This window comes from Gymnoscopelus braueri, assembly GCF_963280865.1.
Source record: "Gymnoscopelus braueri genome assembly, chromosome: 18".
NCBI lineage: Eukaryota > Metazoa > Chordata > Actinopteri > Myctophiformes > Myctophidae > Gymnoscopelus > Gymnoscopelus braueri.
In genome coordinates, this window is record NC_137618.1 from 21,959,773 (window position 1) to 21,987,633 (window position 27,861).

General features: G+C 41.4%; 2 protein-coding genes across 4 annotated transcripts; both read right to left on the reverse strand.

Moving 5' to 3' along the window:
* Window positions 1-669: 669 nt before the first annotated feature.
* On the reverse strand, window positions 670-11,270 carry LOC308073463 (immunoglobulin-like domain-containing receptor 1). The gene is made up of 8 exons (XM_080412385.1): window positions 10,964-11,270; window positions 9,675-9,845; window positions 6,025-6,174; window positions 5,150-5,269; window positions 4,833-4,979; window positions 3,157-3,282; window positions 1,686-2,608; window positions 670-1,481 (listed from the first exon to the last, which is right to left on the reverse strand). The coding sequence occupies exons 1-8, from the start codon at window positions 11,025-11,027 to the stop codon at window positions 1,443-1,445; spliced, it is 1,740 nt and encodes a 579-aa protein (XP_080268511.1). The 5' UTR covers window positions 11,028-11,270; the 3' UTR covers window positions 670-1,442.
* Window positions 11,271-12,832: 1,562 nt separating this feature from the next.
* LOC308073713 (immunoglobulin-like domain-containing receptor 2) lies at window positions 12,833-26,762 on the reverse strand. 3 transcript variants are annotated; one of them, XM_080412794.1, is made up of 10 exons: window positions 26,641-26,762; window positions 23,894-24,223; window positions 22,701-22,820; window positions 19,640-19,696; window positions 18,294-18,440; window positions 17,643-17,804; window positions 16,994-17,107; window positions 15,711-15,909; window positions 14,855-15,551; window positions 12,833-14,293 (listed from the first exon to the last, which is right to left on the reverse strand). In XM_080412794.1, exons 1-10 carry the CDS (start codon window positions 26,678-26,680, stop codon window positions 14,258-14,260), a joined length of 1,902 nt encoding a protein of 633 aa, XP_080268920.1. In that variant the 5' UTR covers window positions 26,681-26,762; the 3' UTR covers window positions 12,833-14,257. The 3 variants fall into 3 exon arrangements, with proteins under 3 accessions (XP_080268920.1, XP_080268921.1, XP_080268922.1); XM_080412795.1 differs by lacking the exon at window positions 19,640-19,696; XM_080412796.1 differs by lacking the exon at window positions 16,994-17,107.
* Window positions 26,763-27,861: the final 1,099 nt, after the last annotated feature.

Sequence of the window (27,861 nt, forward strand, 5' to 3'; positions counted from 1 at the left end):
TATTATAGTATGTGTGAGGGAGTTTGTGAAAACTGTGGAATGCTGAGGAAAGGTTATGTTAAATTTACAATAGACCCTTTTCATAGCAGCCTTTTTGACATAAAATAGTAGGGTAAACACAGGTGTTGCCAATGATACTACGTGCTTTGCATTCCATTCAAGTCAAACACAGTCAGGGTGCTGCTATTGTGTATGTTGGCTCACTGGAAAGGCTCTGCTACACTAAATGGAACGGACCAGCATCATTGATAACATTAATGTTTACCCAACTATTTCAGGTCAATATGGCTGCCATGAAAAAGGTTTATTACGTGAATGATCAGATCTGCCTAGCTTTTTTAGGAAGCAATAAACACAGCTCTTTCTGAATCGTCCCTAATAAAAGATAAAATCACAAGAATGCATGTTTATTATTAACATTGTAAGTCTAAATCCTCATACTATGCAATAACTGTCGTCTAATACACCCAAAGTACGACACACACGGATACTGCTAATTACTTTGCTATTGTTGCTCAGTTTGCTGTCGTTTCTTTCTTCTTTTCTTTTAAATCATTATTGTTTCTCCATGTATAGAGAAGAGGGGGGGGGAGAAAAAGGGAATACAAATGTACACCTGTACCTCTGTACTTCTTTTCCCTAATAAAAATATTTAATATAAAGATTGCATGTTTATCTACACGTTTATTGAAAATGTACAGTACACATTTCCTGACAATACATTTTCCCTATTATTCCAATTACAAAAAACAAACCCCAATTGAAATAAAAAGTTAAATAGCAGTTGTTCAAGAGCATCTGAATATTGCCAATCCTCTCAAATTAGGATTGCCTTTAATTGCTGTTATGATTCATGATATAAAAACATTAATGATCTAAAAAAAACTAAAAAATAATACAATTTAGAAAAAAATACATTTCTGCCCACATGCATGTGTGGGCACATACTGTATACATATATATATACATAATTCTACACATACTTCATTTATCTGACTGGTGTCTTTCCCTCTGAGAAATGACAAACTTCATACCGTCTTAAAATAGTTGATACTTGCTACTTGTAAAAATAAAAAAGTGAAGTACTGTACAAAAGTAACCACGCAAAGACTCTCACAGCACAAATAACACAGAACACACTATTCCCCCACCAGACAAAACACTTAACATGAAAAATTACACTATGTTGGTACAAGTCAGACAAGCATCGAGAAAACTTGCATGAATTATTCCAAAATAGGAGCATGCTTCATTAAACTGCGAAAAGAACCAATTACATAATAGTGTAGTAGTAGTACACATAACCATATTAGTCCTTCAGAAATGTTCAACACATATTTCAACGCAAATTTATATCCTTATTATGAATTTCATGGTATGAATTCAAAGTACCTATTGTCCGTCTTCATTTTCACCAAGTGGAAGAAAACACAGAAAAGGCTTCAGATGACTACGCTGGTTCCACTACGGGAGCTTCTATCCTACAAGAGAAAGCAACAGACAAAAGTCAAAAGCAAGTAAATGAGGAAGAGAGACACACCGAAACAGACAAGTAATAAAGTGTGGCAGAGAGAGAGAAGCAAAAAACAAAGAAGACACATACAAAACACATTCAGATTTACTGGACAGTATGTCAGTGTATTTGTGCAAGATCAACTCATGTACTCATGTGTAGTAGGTCTTACAGAAAGGCGATCGTAGTTCCTTCTACCGCTGTGGTGTCCAGGCTGGATCTCCAGAGAGTAACTGGGAGGTTTTTCTGGCCAGTCCTTCCCTTTCCCTTTTCGTCCTGCTCCTCTCCTGCTATCCTCTTCATCAGAGCTCCAGGACCCTCGTCGACGTTGTGGGGGTGTATAGCTCCTGTCCCGTCTCGGTGCAGAACGGCGCAGTTCGTCCATCAGGTCATCGCGGCTACGGGAGCGTGGTGCAGACCCGCCGCTTTTCCTCCCCCTCTCATTTCTCCCTCCTCCCCCACCCGCCCCACCTCTTCCTGCTCCTCCTCGGCTCTCCCAGTCAGAGTCGTCACTGTAGCCTCGCAGGATCCCCCGGCGGGGTGAGGAGGGATCTCTACTCCCGTGGCTGTCGCGGTGGCGAGCCCCTCCACCAACGGTGCGACTGGAGCTTCCGCTGGAATGGTTCGACATGCGGTGGCCCCCCCTGGTCCCCTCTCCTTCTCTGGGCCCCCTGCGTGAGGAAAAGCTGGGTGCCCGTTGGACGATAGGTGGCAGGGTTATTACCCTTCTTTCTAATCCTCTCACCCCCATCTCGTCCAGGGCTGACAGCATGCTAGGAGGCCCTGCAGTAAAGGGCACTGCCTGGGAAGTGGGCTGAGGATGAGGTTGTAATTGGGGCAGGTGCTGTGCATTGTGGGGATGCATCATAGGTGCCCCGGCATCCATTCCCCTCACTTGGTTCTCCAGGTAGTCCAGTACCTGATTAGTACCTTGGAAACTGCCATGTGCGCTGCCGTTGCTGTGAAAAGCGTGTGGTGGTGGGGGAGGGGCCTGCTGCAGGTGGTGGGTCATCATGGGTGCCGGGCCCATAGGACCCATTGGGCCCATAGGACCCATGGCATAGTTCTGCTTAGAGGGGTAGTCTGAAAATGAGCCTGGAACGACAGCGAGTGAAATGGTTTATTTCATATAAAAAACGACAGCATGGAGATCTAATGGATATACTCTTAACTATAACTGGGACAAGCATCTCCATAAAGTATGCTGATAGATAGTGGTGTTAAGACCTTTACTTCTGGATACTTGTCCTTGCAGGTATATGACAAAATTGCATACCATCAATATGCTAACTGATCTTTCCCATTAAGGTCAATTTGTGCTTCGAGCTACAAGTGTCGAACGACACGTGTTTCACAAGTTTTGAGCATTCATACCGTCTGCCGCTCGCCGATAGTATTGCCAGAAAATGTTGCCAGGAATTGAATATAACGTTATAAATTGTTACATTTGTCCATTTGCAAAGGTCACAAGGACACATTTTTGTTGTTTTGACGTCACTTTCGTCCGGTAGGTAGACAACACGTCGGTTGACTCACAAAGCATACATTTATGTTGTCTGCCTGAATAAAAGAAAATACGACTGAGGGCAGAGGCCTGCCACTCACCTTAAAACAACAGTGTAAAGAAAGAATGTCACCTGTACCTGAGTATAGTACTGGGTTGCCATGGGAGGAGGGGTTGGAACCAATGGGAGCATAGATGGGTTGTCCATGGAGCCATGGTGCCATGGCCTTCTGAGCATCTCGTATCATTCGATGCTGCATCACCGCTGGAGCAAGTGGAGAAAAGGTGTCAGCTTGGCTGATAGCATGATAGGGACACCAACATGAACAAGGGGGTGCATCTCATATCTCTTATTTAGGGCTGCCCCTGAAAATCGACGATTCAAGTAGTCAGTCGGAGACCCCTCAGTCGACAGAGATCATTTGATTTGAGCAGTCAGTTTTTTTGTGTTTTTTTGCCTGTTAATTTCTTCCCATTAGCGTCAAGTTAGTTTCACCTACTGCTGCGTAGTAGACTTGCAGCAAGTAGACTTCAAAATAAAACCTTGTCCATGTATGCAAGTACAATAGTGCAATTATGAACAATGAACACCGCAATTTGGTGTCACGGTGGCACAATCTCAGTCCATGGAACAGGTACTCAGATGTGTTGACTAATCATATTAATTATTATTACGTTTCCAATAGTGTAATAAATAAAAGTGGGTCTTATTTTGAAATCTGACCAGTTTTGAGAGACGCTGGTCAAAGAAAACAAACGGACATGGATTAAATGCAAGATTTTGGCAACACTTCATATTTATGAAATGAAAACCCTGCGCACGAAGAACAATGTAAACATTTTGGTGTACTCTTGTGTTCTCTTTCAACCTCCGTAGCAGTAGGCGAGTCATTAATAATCTCCTGCTGACTACAGTAGTGTTGCGATACAGTCACAGCAACTTTTCAGGCCGCAATCATTTGGGGGCCTGACCCCTAGTTTGGGAACCACTGCGCTACAGAACTATACTACAGTACACACAATCTGCACCCAGTCTGATGCAATCTAGTCTACCATCATATGTAGTTGCCTTTCCAGATGTATTGATTTTACATCAAAGCTCAAAGTTGACTATGCAAAATGGTCTAAATCCCAATTAAATGTAGGCTACTTTGTCATAAAGACGACCGAGTGTGTCAAAGGAATTGTCAAGTATTGGCATTAAAATCCTGAATCTTATTAGACTAATTCAATTCTATTCGGATACAGCCTTACTCTTAATTGCATCCTTTTCCCCTCATTTGTGTCTTTTCCGAGGATTGATGGAGAGAACGGAGACTTGGATCAAAGGTGTAATGTGCAGCTAAATTCATCAGATGGCACTAATGAGTCCCTCTATTACACATACTGTAGCTGTTCAAGTCAGTATTTAGTATTGGAATGTATTGTAGCTGTATTATAACTTTGCATGTATAACTTGTATAATGTATTATTATTATCCAACTAGACATAGCGTATTAGTAGGTTCAGGTTATGTTTATTGTAGCCTTTACTAATATTTCAGGCTATTAAGTTGATGTTTACAATGTGTTTTGGTTTGTTTTCCTTTTTATTCCTATAAAACCACATACACAAACCCCAAAAAACTGTATCAACCCAAGTTATTATTAAACATCAACAGAACCATTCAGAGGTCCTTTTATTGTCTTTTGACCGACACTCAGGGGCGAGTGTTGGTTATCCACCACACTAAGCAGATAGGCAGTCCATTGACCTCTCACCTACCCACCCAGAGGGTCGATGTTTATGGGCGGGTTTAAAATACGACTGTATTACCTTTCTCTGGGCAGCAGCATGTCTGTGGGCAACAGGGACAGCGGACATAGCAGCAGCACTTTTGTGGGCAACACTGGCAGCAGCATATGCAAAACAGCATGATCAGCATCAAGGCACCAATGATGATGAACAAGACAGTCAGCCAATCTGGAACAGTATTTGAGGTCACGGGTCACTATACAAGGGCATTCAACAGGCCAGGAATAATTCATTTAAAAAAACACAGTTCAAATCTGTTCACTAGCAGTGCAGTAAATTATTAGATTACAAAGACTGCCAAGTTACAACTCTATCCACTTGTTGTATGCCTAACTTACGGTAAACAATGAGCTTGACTTCACGATCCGAGTCTCCTGTAGTGTCACCGGGAGCATCAATGGAGCAGTAATACACGCCGTTATCCCACCACATTACCTCAGTAATGACTAAATCAGCCTCTGTTGACGATATGGAAACATTTCAAAAACAGAAAACACAAAAACGGTTTTACCACTATGGATGTTCTTGAAGTTACTTTTCCATATATTTAAGGGCCATATATAACTTTTCTCTGTTTGTGTCTCACTGTAGGCGTGTATATTCATTCCTTATAGAGCACCGAAGTCTGACGTAATTTACACATCCTACCTGGTTTGCGATTTTCCACCCCCGTTCTGAATAGATATCTTTAATATCGCGTCAAATAAGAACTGTGTTCCAAAAATAAACAAATGATCCCGGCGGTTTGACTCTTATGGATATGAAGCATCAACTGACGGTGAGAAAACGATAATGTTACTTCCGCCGAATTAGTTACATTTTCGCCAGAAACAGACTATCAAATATAAGTGACTGACTATCATAAACGATACAGAACCTCCTCCCTGACAATATCGCCGAGACAGTTTGTTTATTTTTGGACCACAATTCTTATATGAGACGATTCTAAGATGACCCAATGTTATTCTCCATAGAGAAATTACTTTACGAACCAGGGGATGAACGAGTGACGTCAGGACTTCTTTACTCTATACTGTAATGAATCACAAATGATTGTCATCAAAATGTTAAAGAGTTAAAGTGTTAAAGATAAATGTTTGATGAGATTGTAAATAGTGGCTTGATGACAAATAGTTGACAGACAGGGAGTTGGAGATAAGAATAGAATAGATAGTGATTGTGAATCTAATCCAAGGAAGAAAAAAACCCTCACTGTTTTGAACGGTTATCTTGCGCTCCCGATACTCCGCACCCAACATGGCCTCATTATTTCCCCTCTTCTGGATCACGGTGCGAACTGTACGCTGGCGGTCTGGGCAGTCATTGGCTGGGTCCTGACCCAGTTGCAGAGAAGCCTGATAGGCTTCAGAGGGAGAACAGAGGATGATGAGAAATATTGATATTATAAATTGTTAACATCTCACATTGCGCAAAGACCATTTACACTTCATACAAATATATGACCACATAAGCCAGGTTAGAGCAGTGGTTCTAAAAGTGGGGTCCAGGAACCCCCAGGGGTCGTTGAGGGGGTTCCAGGCGGTCCCAAGCAAAAATAATTAAATGGCAAAATCAGTATAACTCTATTTTATACTTCGGCTATTCAAAAATAGCTGATCTACAACCACACGATGACAAATTGTGAGCTTGTAGATAGAAATTGTGAAAACTAACACACAAATCTCCTTTTATTGGGGGCACAAAATCTTTTCAGCCAAATACATATCAATTTAGGGGTCCTTGACATGAAAATGTTTGAGGACCACTGGTTTAGAGGAGCCTTCAGTCACTGACTAAAGGTCGTTTCAGACGGGGAGCGGTTGACGCTGGCATTCTCGCTCGGATCAGCGGGGATCGCACCGCGATCATTGTGGTTTTGACCTCCTGCGCGTGCGGGGGAAAAAAGAGATGACCACAATCCAGCTCTTGCCGCCCGCAGGCGTGGGCACAAACGAGCACGAGAATTTCACAGAACCGCGCCCGCTTGCCTCTACGCCCCTCAACTTCTCCACAGGTCCCAAATAATCGCCCGCCTCTCGCGCAAATTACTATGGCACGTCAACCGCTCCCCGTCTGAAACGACCTAAATGTCAGATGTCAGAACATTGCATTTTTGGGAATTTTAAATAAACTTATTTTATTATTTGTCACTTTTTACTTTTATTGTCTCTTATTTCATCATTTTATTTATTATCTTTTTTGTATATTCTTAACTTGATTTATTTATTTATTTATATCAATTTAGTTTATCATTGCTTATCATTAACAGTTTGTCTATGTTTGTTTACCATTCTTGTTCTTTATGTGAGGCACATTAATGATGATTAATGATTTTACTTTATTGTCCCAGACTTGTATTGCCAGGACTTTGCTCAAGAGCACTGGCAGTACCTAGCATGCATCTCTTTTGATATGGGAAAACCGGAGTACCCAGAGCGGAGGAAACCCAACACAAACACAGGGAGAACATGCAAACTCCACCCAGAAAGGCCACCGTGCGTGGGTTTGAACCAGGGACCTTCTTGCTGTGAGGCAACCGTGGAGCCTGGGCTGCATTGTTTTGTATGAAAGGTGTTATTAAATTAAAACTTTACTAAATTAAGAAATTTCAGTGCACAAAACAGCATTTTATCTAACCCTTTTGATCAAAATTACTTACAAAGCACAAGTAATTTAAATGTTACGCAAGCAGAAATTGTAGATTTTGTCAAAGTCATCAACAATATAATTTCCCACACTACATTATGATGTTCCAACTAGTTATCATCCATCCAGTAGTATAGTCTAAGATACGCATGTACTGTATACACCAGAAACCCACTATAAAAGCTCCAGGACTTCCGTATAATCACTAAATGTCAAGGATACATAACAATATAATTTTGTAAAAGCAACTGAAAGCATTAAGTATTTATGACAATGATTACTAAGGAAATAAAATCAAGTGTAAAGTCCGGTCAAATTGCTATTGTGATCAATGGTGTGGTAATTCTTCTGCAGCCAAGCAGGGGGGAAACGACGACACCTTGTAGGCCATTAATGAGAACTGCAGTGCTGAAAAGCACTTTCTTATTTATTGGCTTAATGGCTTCATATCCAACGGAGCTTCTTTGCCGCCTGGTGCCGTCGCAAGTTTAAAATGAGCTCATGTTAATGTAGAATCACTATTCTATAGTATTGTAGCATAGTAATAAGCATACTAAAAATAGAGATAGTAAACAAAAGCATAAACTACACTCTTTCAGTGTTTTCGTAAGCCTGGTCCTGAAGCTTGTCCTGCTGCTCCAGATGACCTTGCAGAGTGCATATTGTTGCTGTCGGGTGGAAACTGTGTATGATAACTGTTACTTTTCAGGAAATTGAAAAAATGACCTGTATTCCAATGGATTCAATGTTGTTATTATTTACTCGCATGTTCTTGTTAATACTTTTCATTGATTCAATTTCGTTTCTTTTAAAACATATTTAAAACATATAGCAGATCTACAAGTTCACAACAAGTGCATCACGACACGTTGTGAGCTTGGAAATCTGTCTATTTTTGCTACTTTTGTGTGACACTGTAGTATGATGAAGTAGGGCATTAATTTATTAAAAAAACATACACAGTTGGGTCGCTCGGGTGGCGCAGTGGCAAAGTGCCTGCCCACCACCGCGCAGGTTGTGGGTTCAAATCCACCGTGTTGCATTCCAGCTTTATCAAGCATCTACGAACACAGTTAGTAGACCCCGTGTTCAGGGGAGGGAAGCCAGGCGGGGAGGGAAGCCAGGCGGGGAGGGTGATATCTCTCCACCTGGGCAGGGGCAGCACCTGTCAGCAGGGGGTGATGGGTGAGAGGAGTAGGACGAAAGCTCTACATCCTCCCGGTGGGGGCTCCTCACTGGCAGGAGTCAGTAGGATACAACAGCAGTGACAACAAACAAATACGTTGTCACTTCTGTGACAAGGGGTAAAAAGCACACCCCAAAAAAAAGAACGTTTTCTGCCTGACAGCAACAATATGAGACTGACTTGACTGAGTGAAGGTTGCAAAGAAGTTAGCAGATATTTATACATGCTGAATTAAATGTACTGCAATAGTGTAACTAACTAATAATTAGCTTACGTGTGTATGCACGTGTGATAATGAGTGTTTCTGACAGAACTGACAGGAATGTTCACCGTTAATACTATGAACATTTGTGTTCCCCAGTGTCCTCATTCATAAAACAACCAAGGCTAAAAGTAGATTGTAACTGGCTCTTAAGTGGCTGAGTTAGATGGTGATTAACACTAAAACAGCCCAAAATCCATCAAAGCATTAACATGTCTGCCCAGCTGTAAATGTCATTGGCTGTTAAAGTCTTGTGTTACTTACAATAAATAGTTGATAACACATACCCAGTCTTTCAGAATGTTCTCAATTACAGTATGTGTGGATGCATGTATTACAGTATAATAACAATAATAATATGGTCCCCAGTCCTTGGGGTATTTGTAACGTATATTTGTGTGTCCTCTGCATTTAATCCATCCTAGCTATTTAGGAGTAGTGGGCGCACGTTCAAGCGCAACACCCAGGGAGCAGTCAGGTGTCCTGCTCAAGGACACTTCGACACACACCGGGGTGGTGAACCAGGGACCGTCAGTTTCCCAGATGGCCTCTCTATATCCACTCAGCTATGGCCTACGCATTACGCATTAGTGAGTGTGGGGGTGCGTATGTCTGGTGTCACTCCAGGGACGGAGTGTGTACGAGGCTGGGAAGGAATCAGAAACTAGACAGCATCACTCCCTCCGTCCAACTGCAACAGTTGGAAAGCAAACCCTGCCCCCCCCCCCACCCCCAAATCCATCACCCTGTATGTACAGTATAGCCTTACCTGTGGAGTAGAACTCCAGCACAGGGTCTTTACAAAAGGATTTGTATCGCCAGGTCACCAGGACATCTTGCTGGTTAGCTGAGGTGGAGTAATCACAGCGGATGATCACTGAGGCAAAGAGGAATGTGCTCCTCTCTGTCTGGGGAACAATCACCTGGATGGAGAACACCTCTAATGGAAATAAGGGGGGGGGGGGGGGGGTAATGTAAACAGCTGCCTATATATTTTCAGATAATTCAAACGTCCCTATTGCTATTGCTACTTGCAGGTGCCAAAGTGTTATTGTTTTCTTTTTAATGATAGATAGGAATCTGACCAGACTGGTATTAAAGAACAACGAACTGTAGTATCCCACAAGTAAAACTACTCCCACACACATTAGTATATCATTGTTATACATGTAATTGTAGCTGTCAATCATCAGGGTCAATACAATAAGCAATAAGCTCTAAAGCATTCCAGCATGTTTATAGTTTATAAAAATGTTATAGGCCTAGGCTATTGGCTGCCATATGATGATGATTATTATTATTATGTTGTTAGTATTCTTCAATAACCATTAGCCAATACTGGGTCACGTGGCACATCGCCGGCCTTGTATTGTTTACAGCCTGTTGTAATGATTAACTTGCAGACATACTTTCACCATTTTTGCTCGTCTTCTTGAACCCATACCTCTCGGTGTAAGCATTTAACAGATACTCATGTTGTATTTTTTAGCAGTGGTGTAACTAAGTAACTAAGTAGGCTACATTTACTCAAGTACTGTACTTAAGTACAATTTTGATTTTTTTTTACTTTACTGGAGTATTTCCTATTTTCTGTACTTTTATTTCTATTCCACTACATCTCAGGCAAATATTGAACTTTTTTACTCCACTACAATTATTTGACAACTTTAGTTAGTTACTAGTTACTTAGTGGATTTTGATTATTATTACATAACATACATTAGCCACTTCAGCCCTATAGGCTATACATTTCGGCCATTTGAAAATAGCCAATATACAAGCTCGACATTGTGATCTTGTAGATCTGCTATTTTTAAAGGATTTCTATACATTTGAAAACTTGTGAATTGGGGACATTCTGCATAATAAGTATTTTCTACTTTTGGTGCTTTAAGTACATTTTGATAATACCAATACTTTTGTACTTTTACTCAAGTACATTTTGAATTCCAGACTTTTACCAGTAGGCTAACTGAGTATTTCTGCATTGCAGTATTGATTACTTTTACTTGAGTAAAAAAAAAAAAAGTGTTTTCCAACACCGGTAAAAAGCCTTACCTTTAGGCAGGTAACCAAGTAGAAGCGCCACCAATATCACATTTCTTCCCATCTCGTTCTTCATGGCGACGCGGAAGCGCGTCTCACTAAACTATAACCTAAGGTTTGCCGATTTCCACCCAATATCGTGAACCTTTACACCGACGCTTTGCACAGGTTCCACTCGGCATAGTGCATACTCTCTCTACACTCTCAAGACAATATCATTTAAGGTCCGAAAAATGCCATGCACCGTCCGAGAGACGAGTAAATTTCCACCTGTTGTTGGCAGGACAACTTTCCCCTCAGGCCCGTGGAATCGACTAGTCCCCATCCCCCAGCTTCAGGTGACATCACTAACCCCGCCTCGTAACAGGTGCAAACAGAGCGCCTGGCTCGACTGTCACATAATACACTGAACACTAGATGGGACTGTAATAATCCCTTTGTGATTTTTGCATAATCTGTAACAGCAGTGGTTCAGCTGGTTCTCAAACTTTTTCATGTCAAGGACCCCCAAAAATGATATGTATTTGGCCGCAGACCCCCATCTGAAAATGTTTTGTTCCAGGAACCCCCAGAAGCAATGATTTGAGTTACAAATGTTTGCTTTAAAAATATATATATTCAAAGGTTTGCACACATTTTCAAGATTTTGTGCCGCGCTATGAGCTTGTATATCTGCTATTTTTGAATTGCTAAAGTATAAAAGGTTAAAATTATTGTGATGCTATATTTTGCTGGGGACCCCCTGGAATCCCCCCAAGGACCCCTGGGGGTCCCCGAACCCCACTTTGAGAACCAATGTGTAACAGAACAGTGCGTTTATTGTTAATGGACCTAAAACAAAAATGAAAGAATGCAATAACATAGCCTAGCCTACTATGTATGTAGCACTTGTAGCACTGATTATTTTGTGTATAAAATTTACATCTAGACCAAGATTTCTTGTCTTTGTCTTTGCCAGTAGGCTCGCAGTCGCACGAAACTGCATCCAGAGGGATTTGAATATGAATTGAAAGAGAAGGCCACTAGACATTGTTCAGAGAAGGTGAAGGTCACCTAGTCTAAAAAGATGGTGTTCATTCACCCTGATAGACAGATTCAATATAAAGTTCAGTCCTGGGATAAGTATCCTTAAACAAGCTTTTGTGGTCTTTGTGTCATGTGTGGTTGTTTACATCTGCAGCTTTACTATTTATGCAAAACATGCTTGCCAGAGCTGAACTCAAGCACTCCTCTCAGCTGAACAGGCTGCACTTGAAAATGCCTCATAATGTTACCCATTCTGATTCATTCTGAACCTTTACGAGGTTCCAGAATCTAATTTCCTTCCTGGTATTGTGATGTCAGTATGTGGGAAGGATGCACCTTTTATATCCTGTGTCCTGTTATCTTATACTTTATGTTTGCATATTTTGTCATGGATGTCTTCCATTCTTTTGCCCCTAACTTTTGTCTTACTATATACTATTCTATACTAACACATATTTTATAGTAAGCTCTGAAATTTACAATAGCCCACGTATTTTCTAAATCTTTACATATACCCCAGATATAAAGTTGGTTGTGTGTAGTGTCACGCAACAGGAAATAGCCGATTTGAAAGCTCACAATGCATTGCGATGCAAAATTGTAACCGCTGGCTATTTTTGGTCCACGACACTGGCACACAACTATAAGCATAAATCAGGCTTTAGATTCATATACATGTTGTACTTAACACAAGTGTGCACACTGAGTAGTTTACTTTAGATGAAGGTTGTGAGCAACACCGGTGTGTATTTAGCTGTGTATGTTTGATAAGCAGTGATAAGGAAAACACAAATTTATCCAAAGCACACAATGTTATCACACACATTATCAGACATTAACCACACACAGTCACAATCTCTGTCAGACAATAGGTGTTTTATATCAAAATCAGTGACGTAAAAATAGTTATATAGCAATATCCTATGGCACAGTCTCATAGCCCATCACTTAGCCTAGAGGCCAGTTTATACAACCTTGGGCTAGGGTAGTTCATGTAACAGTGCAATTGAAGTTTGCAGTAAAAATGTAAGTTAAAATACATAATACATTTACAAAAGACATAAACATATGCACACACCAACAAAGTGAACCTGAGTTGCAGCACTTTGAGAAAACATATTTTAAGTGTGTATAGTGAAAAATACAAAACTTTACATCCACAGTGGCCGCTACCTATTCATACGTAGTGTATTCAACACAAGGCAGCACAAGGCATGTATAAACATCCTTAAATTGGCAGAATTAACATGATAAATATACAGCAAAAGTATTGGCACAAGTACATCCACTGAATTCACCCCCCAACACACACACACACACACACACACACACACACACACACACACACACACACACACACACACACACACACACACACACACACACACACACACACACACACACACACACACACACACACACACACACACACACACACACACTTTACTATCTTTGTGGGAATACCAACTTTTCATTTGAAATACCATTTTTACTTAACCTGCTGGCCCAAAGTAACTTCAACTGTTACCTCAAAATCCCCATCGCTAAACACAAAAAATAATCCTAACCTTAACCATGAAATATTTTCAGAATTGTAACCCTATAGAAATATTTTCCAACCATAAAATTTACCCTTTTCCAGAATAAATCCCTACAATGTCAATCTTTTCTGGTTTAATCCCCATCAATAATAAAAGAATACACCTGCACACTGCCGAATTGCAGCACGGAACAGGAGTATATTTGTGGGTTTACTCCCCACAAAGATAGTAAAATATGGAACACATGTGCACGCAGGCGTGCACACACACACACACACACACACACACACACACACACACACACACACACACACACACACACACACACACACACACACACACACACACACACACACACACACACACACACACACACACACACACACACACACACACACATTTACATACCATTTGTAGGCTACATATGTGCTTAATTACTCAAGTATAATGCATGGCATGTACATATGCATTCACACACACAAACACAACCATAAACTGTATTAATATAACCTATATTAAAACAAACTACTGCACATGATGCTCTTTCCATTTCTCCTGATTTTACATCCAATTCCATTGTTTGTCAGTGCTGTTATTTTAATGAGATGACCCACACATCATGTGACTGCTGGTAGAACAGTTAGTCCCTCCTGCTTAGGAACAGAGTGGTTTAAAAGAGTGGTGTGAGATTCACAACATGGGCAGTGCAGTATGGACCAAGGCTTGAACGCTGACAGTGTCACACTATGAGAGAATCTCTGCTCAGTGCTGTGCTCTGTTAAGGAAATAGATGCAGGAGCCATACATTAGAAACCTTGCATTCATGCTGTTCATGCTGGGTTAGTCATGCCTGGTCACTGAGGCATTTTGGTTATAATAATAAAAAATAAAAAAATAAAACAAAATCATGCAGGTCTGTTAGTAGTTATGGTGATGATGATTTTAGAGAGCAAATCACAAATGTTTTTTGAATATGTGGTTTGATTGAAATGAAGCACTTTGGACTGATATCTGGCAACGACATTAACACTTGACAACATATTTTGTGCTTGTGAAGCATAAAGAACTTACAGCTACCTAATAATGATTTAAAAAAGAAAACTATTAATTAGAATACTTGTGTATGAGTGTGTACAGTGTAAGACTTGACTCGTCAGTTATATACTGAGAGTACATTACCCCATTGTCAAAATAGAGACATGCAGATTATGTACAGCATATACGCTGGCCAACAGTATAACAGTTTACGTTTAGTTTGTGTTGGAAGATTTGTGGTGCTCATTGTAAGCTCATTGTAAGAGCAAGGATGTACTCTTTGCAACTACAAGTAACTCACCATGTTTCTGTTCCTGTCCCAGTCCTCTCTGCCCCCCTGCAAAGTGTGTGATATTCCCTGGGGTGGGCGGGTGTAAGAGAAAGGCCTCATGGCTGGATCAGTGGTCCTGTACTGTTCACTTTGTGGTTCTACCGTGCGGTAACGTTCTGTTTGCTGTTGGTCAAACCTTCGATGTCTCTCCACTTCGCGCTCTGAGTATGGAGGCAAAGAGTCTTCGTCCTCGAGACGGTTGCTAGGTGACCGGCTGTGGTAACAGTCACTGCCCTTGCCCTTGCCTCTAGAACTTCCCCTGGAGGGAGTGTCACTGTCCTCGTCATCCCTCCTACCACCCCTGTCCCCTCCCCGCCCCCTCGCCTTGCTTTCCAGCGCGCTGTTGAGCAAGGCATCATCATAGCCCAACCCTCTCTGAGCGCGGTGGCGGGAGGGACGGGAGGGGCGGTCATTGTCCCACGTGCCCCTCCGCTTCTGTGGCAAAGGAGAAGGGCTGCGGCGATGCCAGCCATCATCCTCGTCACCATAGAAACGACGTGGGGGGCTGCCACCCGGGTGATTGCGGTCGTAGTCCTGTGTTCGGGGTTCGCATCGGCGAGCACGGCTGCCGTAGGACTGGGCAAATTCCTCCAGCTCATCCAGAGAGCCAGTGCGCCCCCTGCTGCTCAGTGTCTTCCTCTGCAGGTGTTCAGAGCGAGGGTTCCACCTGGTCCAACAGGAGACAGCATGAAACCTAATTGATACTTTAACATGCGACCATGTCGTCACTCACCTAAAATAACGGATTCTCTGAAATAAATGTCACAAATTGTGTCACATTTTACAGTTGATGGTGCATTTGATTTATACTTGTTGAACATTGTACCTGCTGTCTTGCTCATCCTCTGAGTGGTTGTCCCTGTCCCTCCTGTGCCTGCGACCCTGAGTTAACGGTGCTCTCAGCACTGTCTGGTCATCAAGATCTGGAATGGGCGGGAGCGCCTTCATCTGGACAGTCTGATAGGTCTGCTTGAAATCTGTATTCCCTCCATCGTGAAGAGAGCTCAGCTCTGATAGGCTACTGGCTGTTGGGATAGACATGTCACTCTGGAGGCCATTAACGGCTTTCAAAATAAGGCTCACAGTAAAACATTGTCACAGTGGTGTATTAAGGGTTATGCAGTTTCTACATTAATACAAATCTACTTTAACATACGCTGACCACTAGTGAGTTAATTCATGAGTATGATAATATGATCCTATTCATTTAGTGGTCGTTTTTACCACTGTCAAAACTATGCAAGGTCAGCTTTAAAAAACAGATGTTTAGAGTAACAATATAGTAGATAGATAGTAGCAGCCACATTAGACAGTTTGAGGTTTGGGATGACTATGAGCGCATTATTGTGTGAGCAGAGCACTGATTATAGTTTACTGAAAATTACATCCAAAGCGAGAAAAGTTTACTGTGTTTGACTGAGGATAAAAAACAGAACATGACATTGTGCCATTCACACACAGGACATGCATGGGGGCAACTTTGCTACTATGGTCAACGCAAGTAGAGAGCGAAGTCGCAAGAACAAGAAATACCTGGCTAACTCAGCGAGCTAGTGCTGCTGCCCGGTAAAGCAGATATGTAGGAGTGCTTATTTGTTACAAACATGGTAGCCCAGATTTAAAACTGATGTTTTGTGTGCAAATTTATATTTAGCCTATTTAAATCACAGTAGTCCTCAGTGTTTGACTGGTACAACACAGGGACCTTGCGTTTGCAAAGTTGGTCCATTCAGTGTCATCCACTCTCTCTAGCTATTAGCCATGTGTTGAAAGATCAGCAGCTGGAGTCAAAGTTGAATTTGGTTGAACTTTGAGTGGAGCGGCAGACAGTGGAGATGCGCTGCACTCACGACACCAGAGCGCAAAACGTATGCACAAATCTTCATTGATGTCAATGGCACTTGCCATCTATGCATGTCCTGTGTGAAGGGCCTGTGGGGTTAGTTATTGTGATAGTTTAAAAGTGAGATGGAGCATGTGAGAATGAGATGAAGATTTGACATGCTTTGTCTACACCAAACATTGAAAACAAAGACATTTAAGCTAAAAACACAAACACTCACACATACACACAGATCACAGAAACGTGCCAACTGATTACAGGCTTACATTTAGGTGCAGCCACCTTGGCAGAGGGAAACTGAGCCAGCTCCTTCTCTATGTAGTACAGAACTTTCATTGAGTCCTGGCCTTGATTGGCCTGGAGTCGATACCCACTGCGCACTGTGGACGTGGACACGTGCACATTCACACATGCCAGAACATCAACATGCAGGGCAGACACACTTGCAAATAGCCACCGTGGGCTACAGACATGAACAATCATACAAAACAAACAGCTAACCCACAACCAAACAAAACAAACAGGCAGCAACACACAAACACACACACACACACACACACACACACACACACACACACACACACACACACACACACACACACACACACACACACACACACACACACACACACACACACACACACACACACACACACACACACACACACACACACACACACACACACACACAGAACATGCACATTGATGTTGCCAACACTTGTCAATTATACTACTACTCCATTCAAGTTAGGGACAAAATAGAGGGTGATGAATGGATTACAGAGAATTAAATGAGGGTTAGTCAACTCAGTGTTGCTGAAAGGAAATGTTGCAGGTTTATCTCACTCTCAATGCCTAGTGCTACTGCACTGTACTGTATGTGTGGGGTTCATGAACATTGTTCATAGTACTTACCTCCAGGCAGATTATTTTCTACTGAGGGGAGGGAGACCATTTTAGGTTCCATATGGGATGAAGGAGCCATGGGGATCATAGTGGAACCCATAGGAATGTAGTAGGGATACATGGGAACCTGGGGTGGCAGGCCACTCTTTGCCATCTTCCCTGCCTCATATACTGAGAAAATGATGAGAAATTATATTTATCAAATAGACGACTGCCTTTAAATTAAACCCAATTCATAATTAGCTGCATGTCAATGTCGCGCACCTACAATAGCTGACCTACAATGTTTTTCATCATGATGTGTTCAGGCCCTGTAGATCAGCTATTTTCACAACACTGGCACACATCTAGGTATACATTTAGCATTACTGTTGGGACAGCTTCACTAATGGAGCGGAAATCAAACACTTTACTAAAAAGTAGTTGGTCTTGTCCACTCACAGTGGCTTCGGAAGACTTGTAATATGTTACTCAAGGTGTATGGAGTAATTTATAGCAATCTTGCCCTTTCTGGCACTCCTACACTACAGGGTCATCAATGGAGAAAGTGGCTACAAAGTTAGTCAAATAATTGCGATTAGGCGATTATGTAATAATTGCAACGGGCCTAGTAGTAGCTACCGTTTTCAAGTACATCACATACTAGTGCACATTACTCACAGTGTCGTGGGCAGCAGCAGGTGTCAGGGCAGCAGCAGCAGCTGATGTAACAGCAGCACGAGTGTGGACAACACTGGCACCAACAGATCCCCACCAACAACAGGAACAGGATGCTGCCCAGCACCACAGACCCCACGAACACCCACTCTGGAATACACACAGAGAGATAAACAAATACACCCTCTGCACGCACAAGCACTCAGTCTTAACAGATAAGCAAGATAAGTTCGTTGTTGTTTTAAAGTAGAGTACAAAATGACCAAATTACAAGTAATGGTACCATTTCTGAGTGTTCTACAGAAACTACAACACAATTGTGCAACATATAATTTCCAGAAACAGTGGAGAAGAGTAGCATTTGCAAATTACATCACTTTCTGTGAGGCAGCCTCTGAAGCCATCGCTGACTGAAAAAAAGAGCCTTTAGGGTGCGGTCACACCGAACGTTCATTCTGCCTATGCGGGCGGATTCTGCCAAAGCTTTTCAATGGGAACGGAGCGTTTTTTCACGGAAAACCTCGAATGGCAACAAACCGCTCCGTTCCTATTGAAAAGCATTGGCAGAATCCGCCCGCATAGGCAGAATCCGCCCGCATAGGCAGAATCAAAATTCAGTGTGACTGCACCCTCGATAAGGTATTTAGAACCAAACTAATTTCCTCTGTCCGTTAGAGAGACATAACGTCATTAAACATAGTAATCTTTAGGAAACCTCTAGGGAACTCTATCAGTTGTGGTTAGACTTCCATTCTTATCCACCTTCCTGTCTTTCAAGCATCTCTTGACCATAATGACACACTTCCTTTGGGTGTGGCCAAAAATGACAAATAATAGTCCAATCAACTCCTTGCCAAGTGAACACACACATCCTGTAGAATGTGTGTCACACAGAAAACTACATGTATGTTTAAAATTGTAGGTGTTTAAAACATACATGGTGTTGGCTGCATGTATTGTTTTCACTTACAGTATAGTAGTCAACATTTAGCAGTGAGAGAAACTAATTAAAAAATAAGCAGAAAGCCAAGATGATATGGAGCATCAGTGAAACAGAATAAAGGTCTCAGATGAGATTCAATCCTGCCGGCAGGGGTACGTGGTATAAAAGAAGCAACACTTAACTACACCATCTGTAGTCAAGGCAGTAATCTTATGCACATGACTGTACACATGTACAGTACATATTTAAGATTGGCTCACTGAGCACAGAGAATCGAAAACTTGTTTCATCTCGATTTGTTAGTAAAAGTGCATTTTGATTGGATAGTTAAGGAGCAAAACAGAGGGCATTAGCTAAGCCAGAAGGTGCCAGTGAAGGAGCCAGAGGTACAGGTGAGGTGCCATACCTGGCATAATCTCCACATCAAACTCAGGTAGGAGATCGTTCTGCTCACCTGTCCTACCTGCAGAGAGAGGGAGAGCAAAAGTGAGGGCTGGAAAAGGAAGCCGAAAAGCAAGAGAAAAAGGTGTGGCAAATATGGAGTCGGAGTGACTGATTAATGGCTCATGCAATAAAACGAATAAACAGGGCCCACGAACATTATCTCATCAGCCTCCAACAAAGTCATGGGACAATCAGAAAAAAAGATTATGCTTAAAACAGTATAATCAGGGTTTGATTTGTAAAAAAAACAAAAAAACAGAGGGGGGGACTTTTGTTCAATCACGACCTAAATACTTCGTAGTATTCCTCACGACGCAATTTTTGAAAAAGCAATTATTTGATAATATTGTCAAATTTAAATATCAAACATATCAGGCAAACTACATTTCCCAAAAGGAAGTGCATGTATTTAATTTAATCTGACCAGCAGGGAAAAAGCATATCTCCACCAGCGATAAAAATGAATATCAAAAGCAGAGGCAGGGATTTCATCCCCAGAAAATCTAACCCTGAGTGTATCAACTAAGGTTGCAAGTGCAGACTAAATATACAGCCACAGAGGTGTAAGAGAGACATGGTACATGCTGTATGCGTGATATCGTACTCCATGTCCCTGACTTTTAAGTCCTGCGCAAATTTAGCGCAGGATGTTTTGCATTGACATGAATACATTGTGCTGTCCAGAGTCCATGCTCCTAATTTCTGATGCGACTGAGAGATTCTGAGAAATAGGCCTCAAAATACTAACCTATGACCATAAACACAACTCTCAAAAGTCATGGTTCAGAGTTCAAATGCCAAACTCATTACACTTTTAATTTTAGCAGGGGCCCAGTGGTGCAACATTTCTGCAAAGTGGTACACAAACATGTGTCTCACTCACTGATCACATTAAACATGCACAACGGTTCCAACCAGTAAAGTACATGCACAATTGTGCATAAATGCACACATTGTATACAGTATAAATTCATTAAAATTGGGATGGGTTATAGGTGGAGCCTGGAGGGGTTGCAAGAGAAAGTGTGGGAGTTTAAAAGCACAAAGAGGGGGCTAGGGAAAATGGAGCGCAAAGTGTAATAGTGAAATCTAGGGCACCAATTTACCAGTACTCATCAAGGCAGGGTCATATCATCAGGAGACAATGACCCTTTGTGTTTATTATAAGAGCTATAGTAAATAAGCAGTAATAGAGATAGAAGGACCAAAAGAGCAAATATTTAAGAGAAATCTGCGTTGATTTACATAGAAAGCGTTGGATGGTCAGGTAAACTGGACTAAAAAGAATATCAGGAAAAACAAATGTGGTTTTACACTATCAAACAACAGGCACACAGTACTCAGCTGCTCATTCTCATGGCCCAGGGAAAATAACATTAATTTCGTCTGCAACAGGTGATTTGATGGGTACACTCAGATTGTTAATATGTATGTGTAGTTAACAACAGGTGTTCTGTGTTTTCAGTATGTGCTGGTGTGAGGTCTCTGGAGGCTGTTATTATGGTAAGCCTCAGCCTCACCGTCTGAGTTGTCTGACTACAGTCGAAGACTATAGGCAGTCAGGCTACAGCCTGTGCTGAGTAGGCAGTTACCATGGATAGCATAACCTCCCCTTCTGATAAAAGTGTGCACACAAGGCATCTAGCTGTGCTGGCCGGCAAACTCATCTAAATACCACAACGCTGAGTAATATACTCAGTAACCTGAGAGACAGCAGAAGATATGCAACCCTGAGAAGAAGGGTGGTAGTGAGAGATGGAAAGAGACCATTAAACGGTAAGGAATGAATAGAGGAGGGAGTGGACAACGAGATTCTGGAAGAAAGTGGGGATAGAGTGGTACAAAGGAAGAAAAATGAAAGGGAGGGAATAAGACCAAGAGAGACTTGAAGCTTGATTTTGATGAAAGAAAACATCTTTTGAGATTTGAGAAAGGTGTTAATATTGTCTGACTTTCCAGCTTTTTAGCTTCCAGCTAAATACATAGACAATCTGATGTTCCTTTCATTTCAATGCCCCATGGCTTCTCTCTCTCCTGTGAGCTGATTATAAAGAGATTAGCGGAGGGCATATACATGAGCACTCTTTAGTGCAACATGGCACTGTTACAGATACAGGCAAGTTTCCAGTGCTCACACAGAAAGAAAATGTGTTTGGGCAATGGCCTTATTCTGGTATGTTTGGGGTCACTGTCAAGCCTACTTCTGTCTGCTTCTGTCTCTTTAGCCTACATGTCCACACCATTGAACACATGCTTTAGAAGTTTAGCCCCTTCAGGAAAAAAAAGGGAATGTTGCTATAGTAACAGCTTAAGAAGTGGCTTGTGGTTCCGACAACAATAGCCTACACACAGAACTTCTCTCTGGCATGAGTCAGTAGATGAAGATATTGCAATTACAGTAGTATATGCTAAAACACAGGCTGCTCGTACCGAAACACTGACCTACTTTTTAGGAGTCGTGTATAATCATTAATCAACAACAAACAATGTAATGAGCAAACATAAACCAAATACACACAATGTCTGTGCGACTCAGCTTGTGATCCTAGTAGTCCCTCTATCTTCACAAATTTTACATTGTATCTAACTGACTAAGTTGTACCAAAAGTGGGATCCAGTAAAAGTGTAGGCTTGGGCAAACAATAGAGCCTCTAACAGAGGATCAGGAGCATGTAAAGAGACCATTACCACTTGGCTGTCTCCACGGAAGCTTGTGTATGGTCCTTTTGGAATGCAGGAGACAAAAAGTGCATTCACAATAGCGTTACAAACCAATAAAAAGAGAATACCCAAAGCTGCCCCCTGACTTGTTTGTTTGTTTGTTTGTTTGTTTATTTGCATCTCTTTTAGCTTGAATGGTAGTATTCCAATTTCCAAGTGTCCATACTGTGTAATCAAATAAGAGCCGAATACATATTCAGAGGAGCTGAATTGTATTCTTTCAATGTTTGCGTCATTTGCATCATGAGGTTTCTGGTGCTGGGTGTTAATGAGCTTTTGGTATGAAGGCAGTAGGGACGTACCAAGCACAAGTAACTCCACCTGGGCTTCATTCTTCCCCTCCAGGTCATTGGCAATGACAACTTTACAGAAGTACACTCCGCTATCTCCCCATTGTAACTCTCCGATCCGCAAGTCTGCTTCTGCACAGGGAAAGGTAACAAAAGGTCAAATGACTTGAGAGCATGCACAGATAATGATCATAAAACATGTCAGCACCCTGGATAGAACCTATATTCAGAGCAGACATTTGGACTTGCAATAGATGGTAAATGCAGCTGAAGGTAATAACATAAATTCTGGGTATATTTCATTGCCAAAATAGATTCTCTGGAGCACTGAAGATTGTGGAAAAGAAAGACTGGCTTGAGAGACTACAGCATAGACAACTCAAGTTCAACAAATTTAGTGTTGATACACAGAAACACTTGAATGAAACATGAAATAATGAAACGGACACAGAATTAATGTTATTAGTACCTTCAGCCAGGTTTATCATCTATGAGACTTATTAAAATGTCTGCTGTGAAAATGTAGTGTGCCCAGCTCTTCCCACCTAACTAAATAGATTAGACAACATTTAGGTCTGACGTTCCTTCTGAAGTTTACTTTGGTGTCAATGGAAGAGAACTAAAAAGTAAAGTAAATTGGAATAGCTCTTAACATTTCTGTCAGTCATCTGGCATTCGTACCAATAGTTAGTATTGTAAATATCTGAATACTGCTAGCTTTTTGGGGCTAAATGTGTTCTGTATATCACTAGGGGGTGACATGTTTTACAATCCATAGTGAGTTAAGAGCGTCAACACATCTTTACTTCCTAATGTAATTAATGATGACAGCAGGGGCATTGTTGAAGGTGGTGTGTTCTATTGATGTACTTTAATGAAAGGCAGGTGTTTGGTTTTGATAAGGAGTGTGCTGTAAAAGCAGTATAGTCATGAAAATAAATGAATAAGGGAACAGGGGACTGCGATATTTTCATAGTAGCCAGTCTATTGTGAGACAAGGACAAAAGAGAACCATTAAAGGAACAGGAAACCCACAGCACAATCAGCTTTGAGTCCTACTGAGGGATGAATCACACATAGTAGTGGCCACCAGTAATCCTGAACAAGACAGTAAGCAGTGAACAGGGACCTCAACAACCTAAGTAGGACATATGACAATATTCAATTCAACATATTCAAATAATGTATAGGAATCACCACATTACTGTTTATAATGGAGATATCTCTGCCTTTGTAGTGTTCAGACAGCGTTATGGAGGGTCCCTGTCCAGAGGCCACAACACGAACTGTGCGGGTGCTGTCAGAGCACTCCAGATGGGATGTGGGACCCAGATCTGACACACGGGCCCCCAGACTTTCAGGAAAAGTGAAGGAGTCTCTTGTGCGGTCGCGGCAGTAGGACTTGTACCACCACTGCACCACTGGGGTCTGGGTGGAGGCAGTGTGGTACTGACACTGGAGGACCACCGACTGGAAGAGCATAGCCCATCGCTTGTCCTCCCGCACTGTAACCTGCACACCATCACACACACAGACTGAAACACAAACACACCAAACAAACAGAGGTGAAATATGGGGACATTTGGAGGGAACACCAGTAAGTAAAACAGCTGCAGGTGATGATTACCAGTATAACGATACCAGTATGAGGGTAATTCTAGGGAAAAAATATACAATTACAACTTGCCCATCTGGCTGTCCTGTGTTCAACTTCTGATCAACATGTGTCCAGTTAAAACCAAGCAGAAGAGTAGACTGTGTGAAGCACCAGGTGCTCTGAGTGCATGTGCATGTGTGCGAATGTGCATGTGTTTGAGGCTGATTCATGAGAGGAGATTAGACCTAATAAACAGCTGACATGAGCAATATCGAAACAAGCCTAGAGGCAAGAACAGAGATGGGGGGCTCCTCTTGTTCAGTACTGGGGTCACAGAGGTGAAATTCCTCTGTGCGTGGGGGGGGCTGGGGAGGTTTGTGGAGAGGTAGGGGGTTGTCATTATAAAGGGAGCTGTGAGAGGCATTGTGGATGCACTCTGCACTGTAGCCAGTGATATTAGGCCTGGGTGGGGCAAGAACCACATCTAAACATTTCCCAGAAGGGAGGAAATCACAACAATGACAAGCCCACTAGCCCTCTACTTTTAAGACCAATCTGACCAAGTGCACTGTATGGGTAAATGATTGCATGTAACAAAAAATTGCCCCTTTTCATAATTTCCATAGGTCCTATTTCTATTACACCAACACAGTAACATCCTCAGTGTTAATGTAACTCTGAGATTGTGCAAATGGAACCAAATGGATTGGTTCCATTTGCACACTCAGGGGTTACAAATGGATAACACTGAGGAATTTACTACGAAGGCTAACAATTAGTCCACTCATTTCCATCCGTGCTACATTGACTCAAGGTGCTAGTAAGTGTTCTTGTGAAAGTTTTAAAACTTTTTATTCTGAGGCTTATCTTGATCCCAGATGAGGATCAAGTTGTGTAATACACAACAGGTTGTTTTCTGAGTGGATGGCAGGATGACATTAGAAGGGTCAGGGAAATTAGAAGAGTGTAGTATAAAAGTTGTGAGTAAGCGTAATAATGTTACTGTGCATGTGTATGGATATAAAACGCCCCTAAACTCCGTCACAGGGCAACTGTCGTCTTCTTTGTCTTCTTGATCAGGGGGTCTACCCATTGTTGTTATAGCTTTACAGAAATTCTCCCCTTGTCCCGAGAGGGGGAGGTGACTAGACATAAAACCAGCCAATAAGATGATTTCATCTCTTCCAGCTGGGTGTGGACAGCCAATTAACTGTTAGAGATTTAAAGAAAACCGTTATGTGCTGAACCCCATCAGTTAAGGGTGAGATGGAGTTAGGGAAGGTGGAGCAAAGCAACAAAGTTTTGCATTTGCTAGCTAATCATTCACCTGAAAGCTTTTTGCATTTTCTAAAAGTCTTTCAAAATTATCATTTCATTGTGTTTTCATAATTGTTCTTAAACAAGATAAGTAAACAATACAATAATGATAGTATTTCAATTCTATGAACATGTGGATTAACCTCTCCAGATTGGATATATATTAGTCGTCTGGTCAAAGCTGTGCCACAGGACACTCCATGTTTCCTGAACACAGACTTTTCCTCTTAGACTAAGCTGTCACATTTCCTGAACAGCAGACACACATTTCCCTGCTTATACATTCCTTCGCATTGACTCATTTGCCTGAAAACTCTGATAAGAAGAACAAATAGTCTCCACATTTGAAAAAGTGTAGCCTAATGGGTGTTTTAATAGTAATTGTATCACTGATCATTGGCTACCTCTTCACTTCATTCATATATAGTATAAAATAATACCACCAGTGGAAAAAGTACTCAAAATGTTTACTTAAGTAAAAGTATCAACACTGCAATGTAGAAATACTCTGTTTTCTTTTACAAGTAGAAAGTAGCCTACTCATTATTGCAGAATGTCCCATTTCACAAGTTTTCAAGTGTATAAAAATGTATAAAGATCTTTTGAAAATAGCAGATCTACAAGCTCACAATGCATCGCCATCGGCTATTTTCAAATGGTCGAAATGTATAGGGCTGCAGTGGTTAATGTATCATGTTTTGTAATAATAATCAAACTCTACAAAGTAACTAGTAGCCTAACTACAGTTTTCAAATAATTGTAGTGGAGTAAAAGTACAATATTTGCCTCTGAGATGAGTAGAAGTAAAAGTAGGCTACTGAAAATTGGAAATAGGCCAGTAAAGTAAATAATATACCTCAAAATTGTACTTAAGTTGTACAGTACTTGAGTAAATGTACTTAGTCACTTTACACCACTGCTAGTAGCCTACTGTATATTTTGGCATGCAGTCAATAGCGCATATTGGATTAACCTGTTGCACGTCGTCCGCTGTTTTCGCAAGAATGAAAAGGGTTACTTTTGAAAAGTCAAACTTACCCCATGCTGCCAGTAAAATGGCTAACTGGCCAAAAATCATTTTACAGCCAGTTTACAGCAATCTGTGAATAATCCACATGATGGTCATTCTCGTTGTCCGCTTTGGGTTCTTTGGTCCACCACCAACGCACTACCGACTGCTCAAGATACAGGAGGGGGGCAGCGTTGCCAGATTTTGCGAGAGCATTAAGCAACCAGGTCTATTAAAACAAGCCCAAAAGAAGCTTCACATAGCACTTTAAACCTATGCATCAAGCTCACAGAGACAGAGCTTGTAATCTGCTATTTAGAAGAAAAAAAATTGGAGAGAATGTGAAAAAATTTGAATATTTTTGAAACATTTTAACAGCACAAATCTTGTATGGGGGGGGGGGGGTGCTGGGCCCTGGGCTGGCACAAATATATATTCAGATGGGGGGGTCTGTGACTCTGCAGACAAATATATATGAATCTGGGGGTCTTTGACATGAAAATGTTTCAGAACCACTGGTTTAAACAACATTAAGTCCAAAATAAGCAACTACACAAGCCCCAAAAAACCCAACTACCAATATTTACAAGCCACTTTGCAGAAAAACTAGCCCAAAGTCGCGTATAATAGGCGGACATGGCAACACTGCTCAAGAGACAGGACGGGGGAATCCGTCTGTGACTAACGGGACTGTACCATTTAATGAATGGGTGTCGCCACAAGACCACAATACTACAAAACATCATTTTGAATACCATCATGCTGATTTAATTATGAACTATAATTAGGTAGTTATTATATTATAGCGTCTACAGTAAAATCCAAACTACAACAGCACAGTATAGACTGTTTAATTTCTTACAAAATGCAACATACCTATTTAACAAGATAGTTGAGTCCGGGAAGGGGGCAGCTTATTAATAAAATCAGGTCAGATTTGTAGTAGGCTACTGAGGAATTTACCCCAAAAAAGGTGAAAAAAAGGCAAGAACTTCTTCGTAGATTACAAAATTATTTATTTCATGTATTAATTAGTTGGAATTAATTATCCATAGAAGATAATTTCAGTACAAAACAATACAAATATGAAAATTCCAATTTCATAAAAATTCAAGAATTAGATTTAATCTTTACAAACAACAGCAAAACCTGACATAGGCTACCAACAGCAACATTTAAGTGATTCTCAATGTGAGGTCGGAGGACCCACAAATGTCCTTTTTAGGGGGTACAGGGGGTCCTCAACTAAA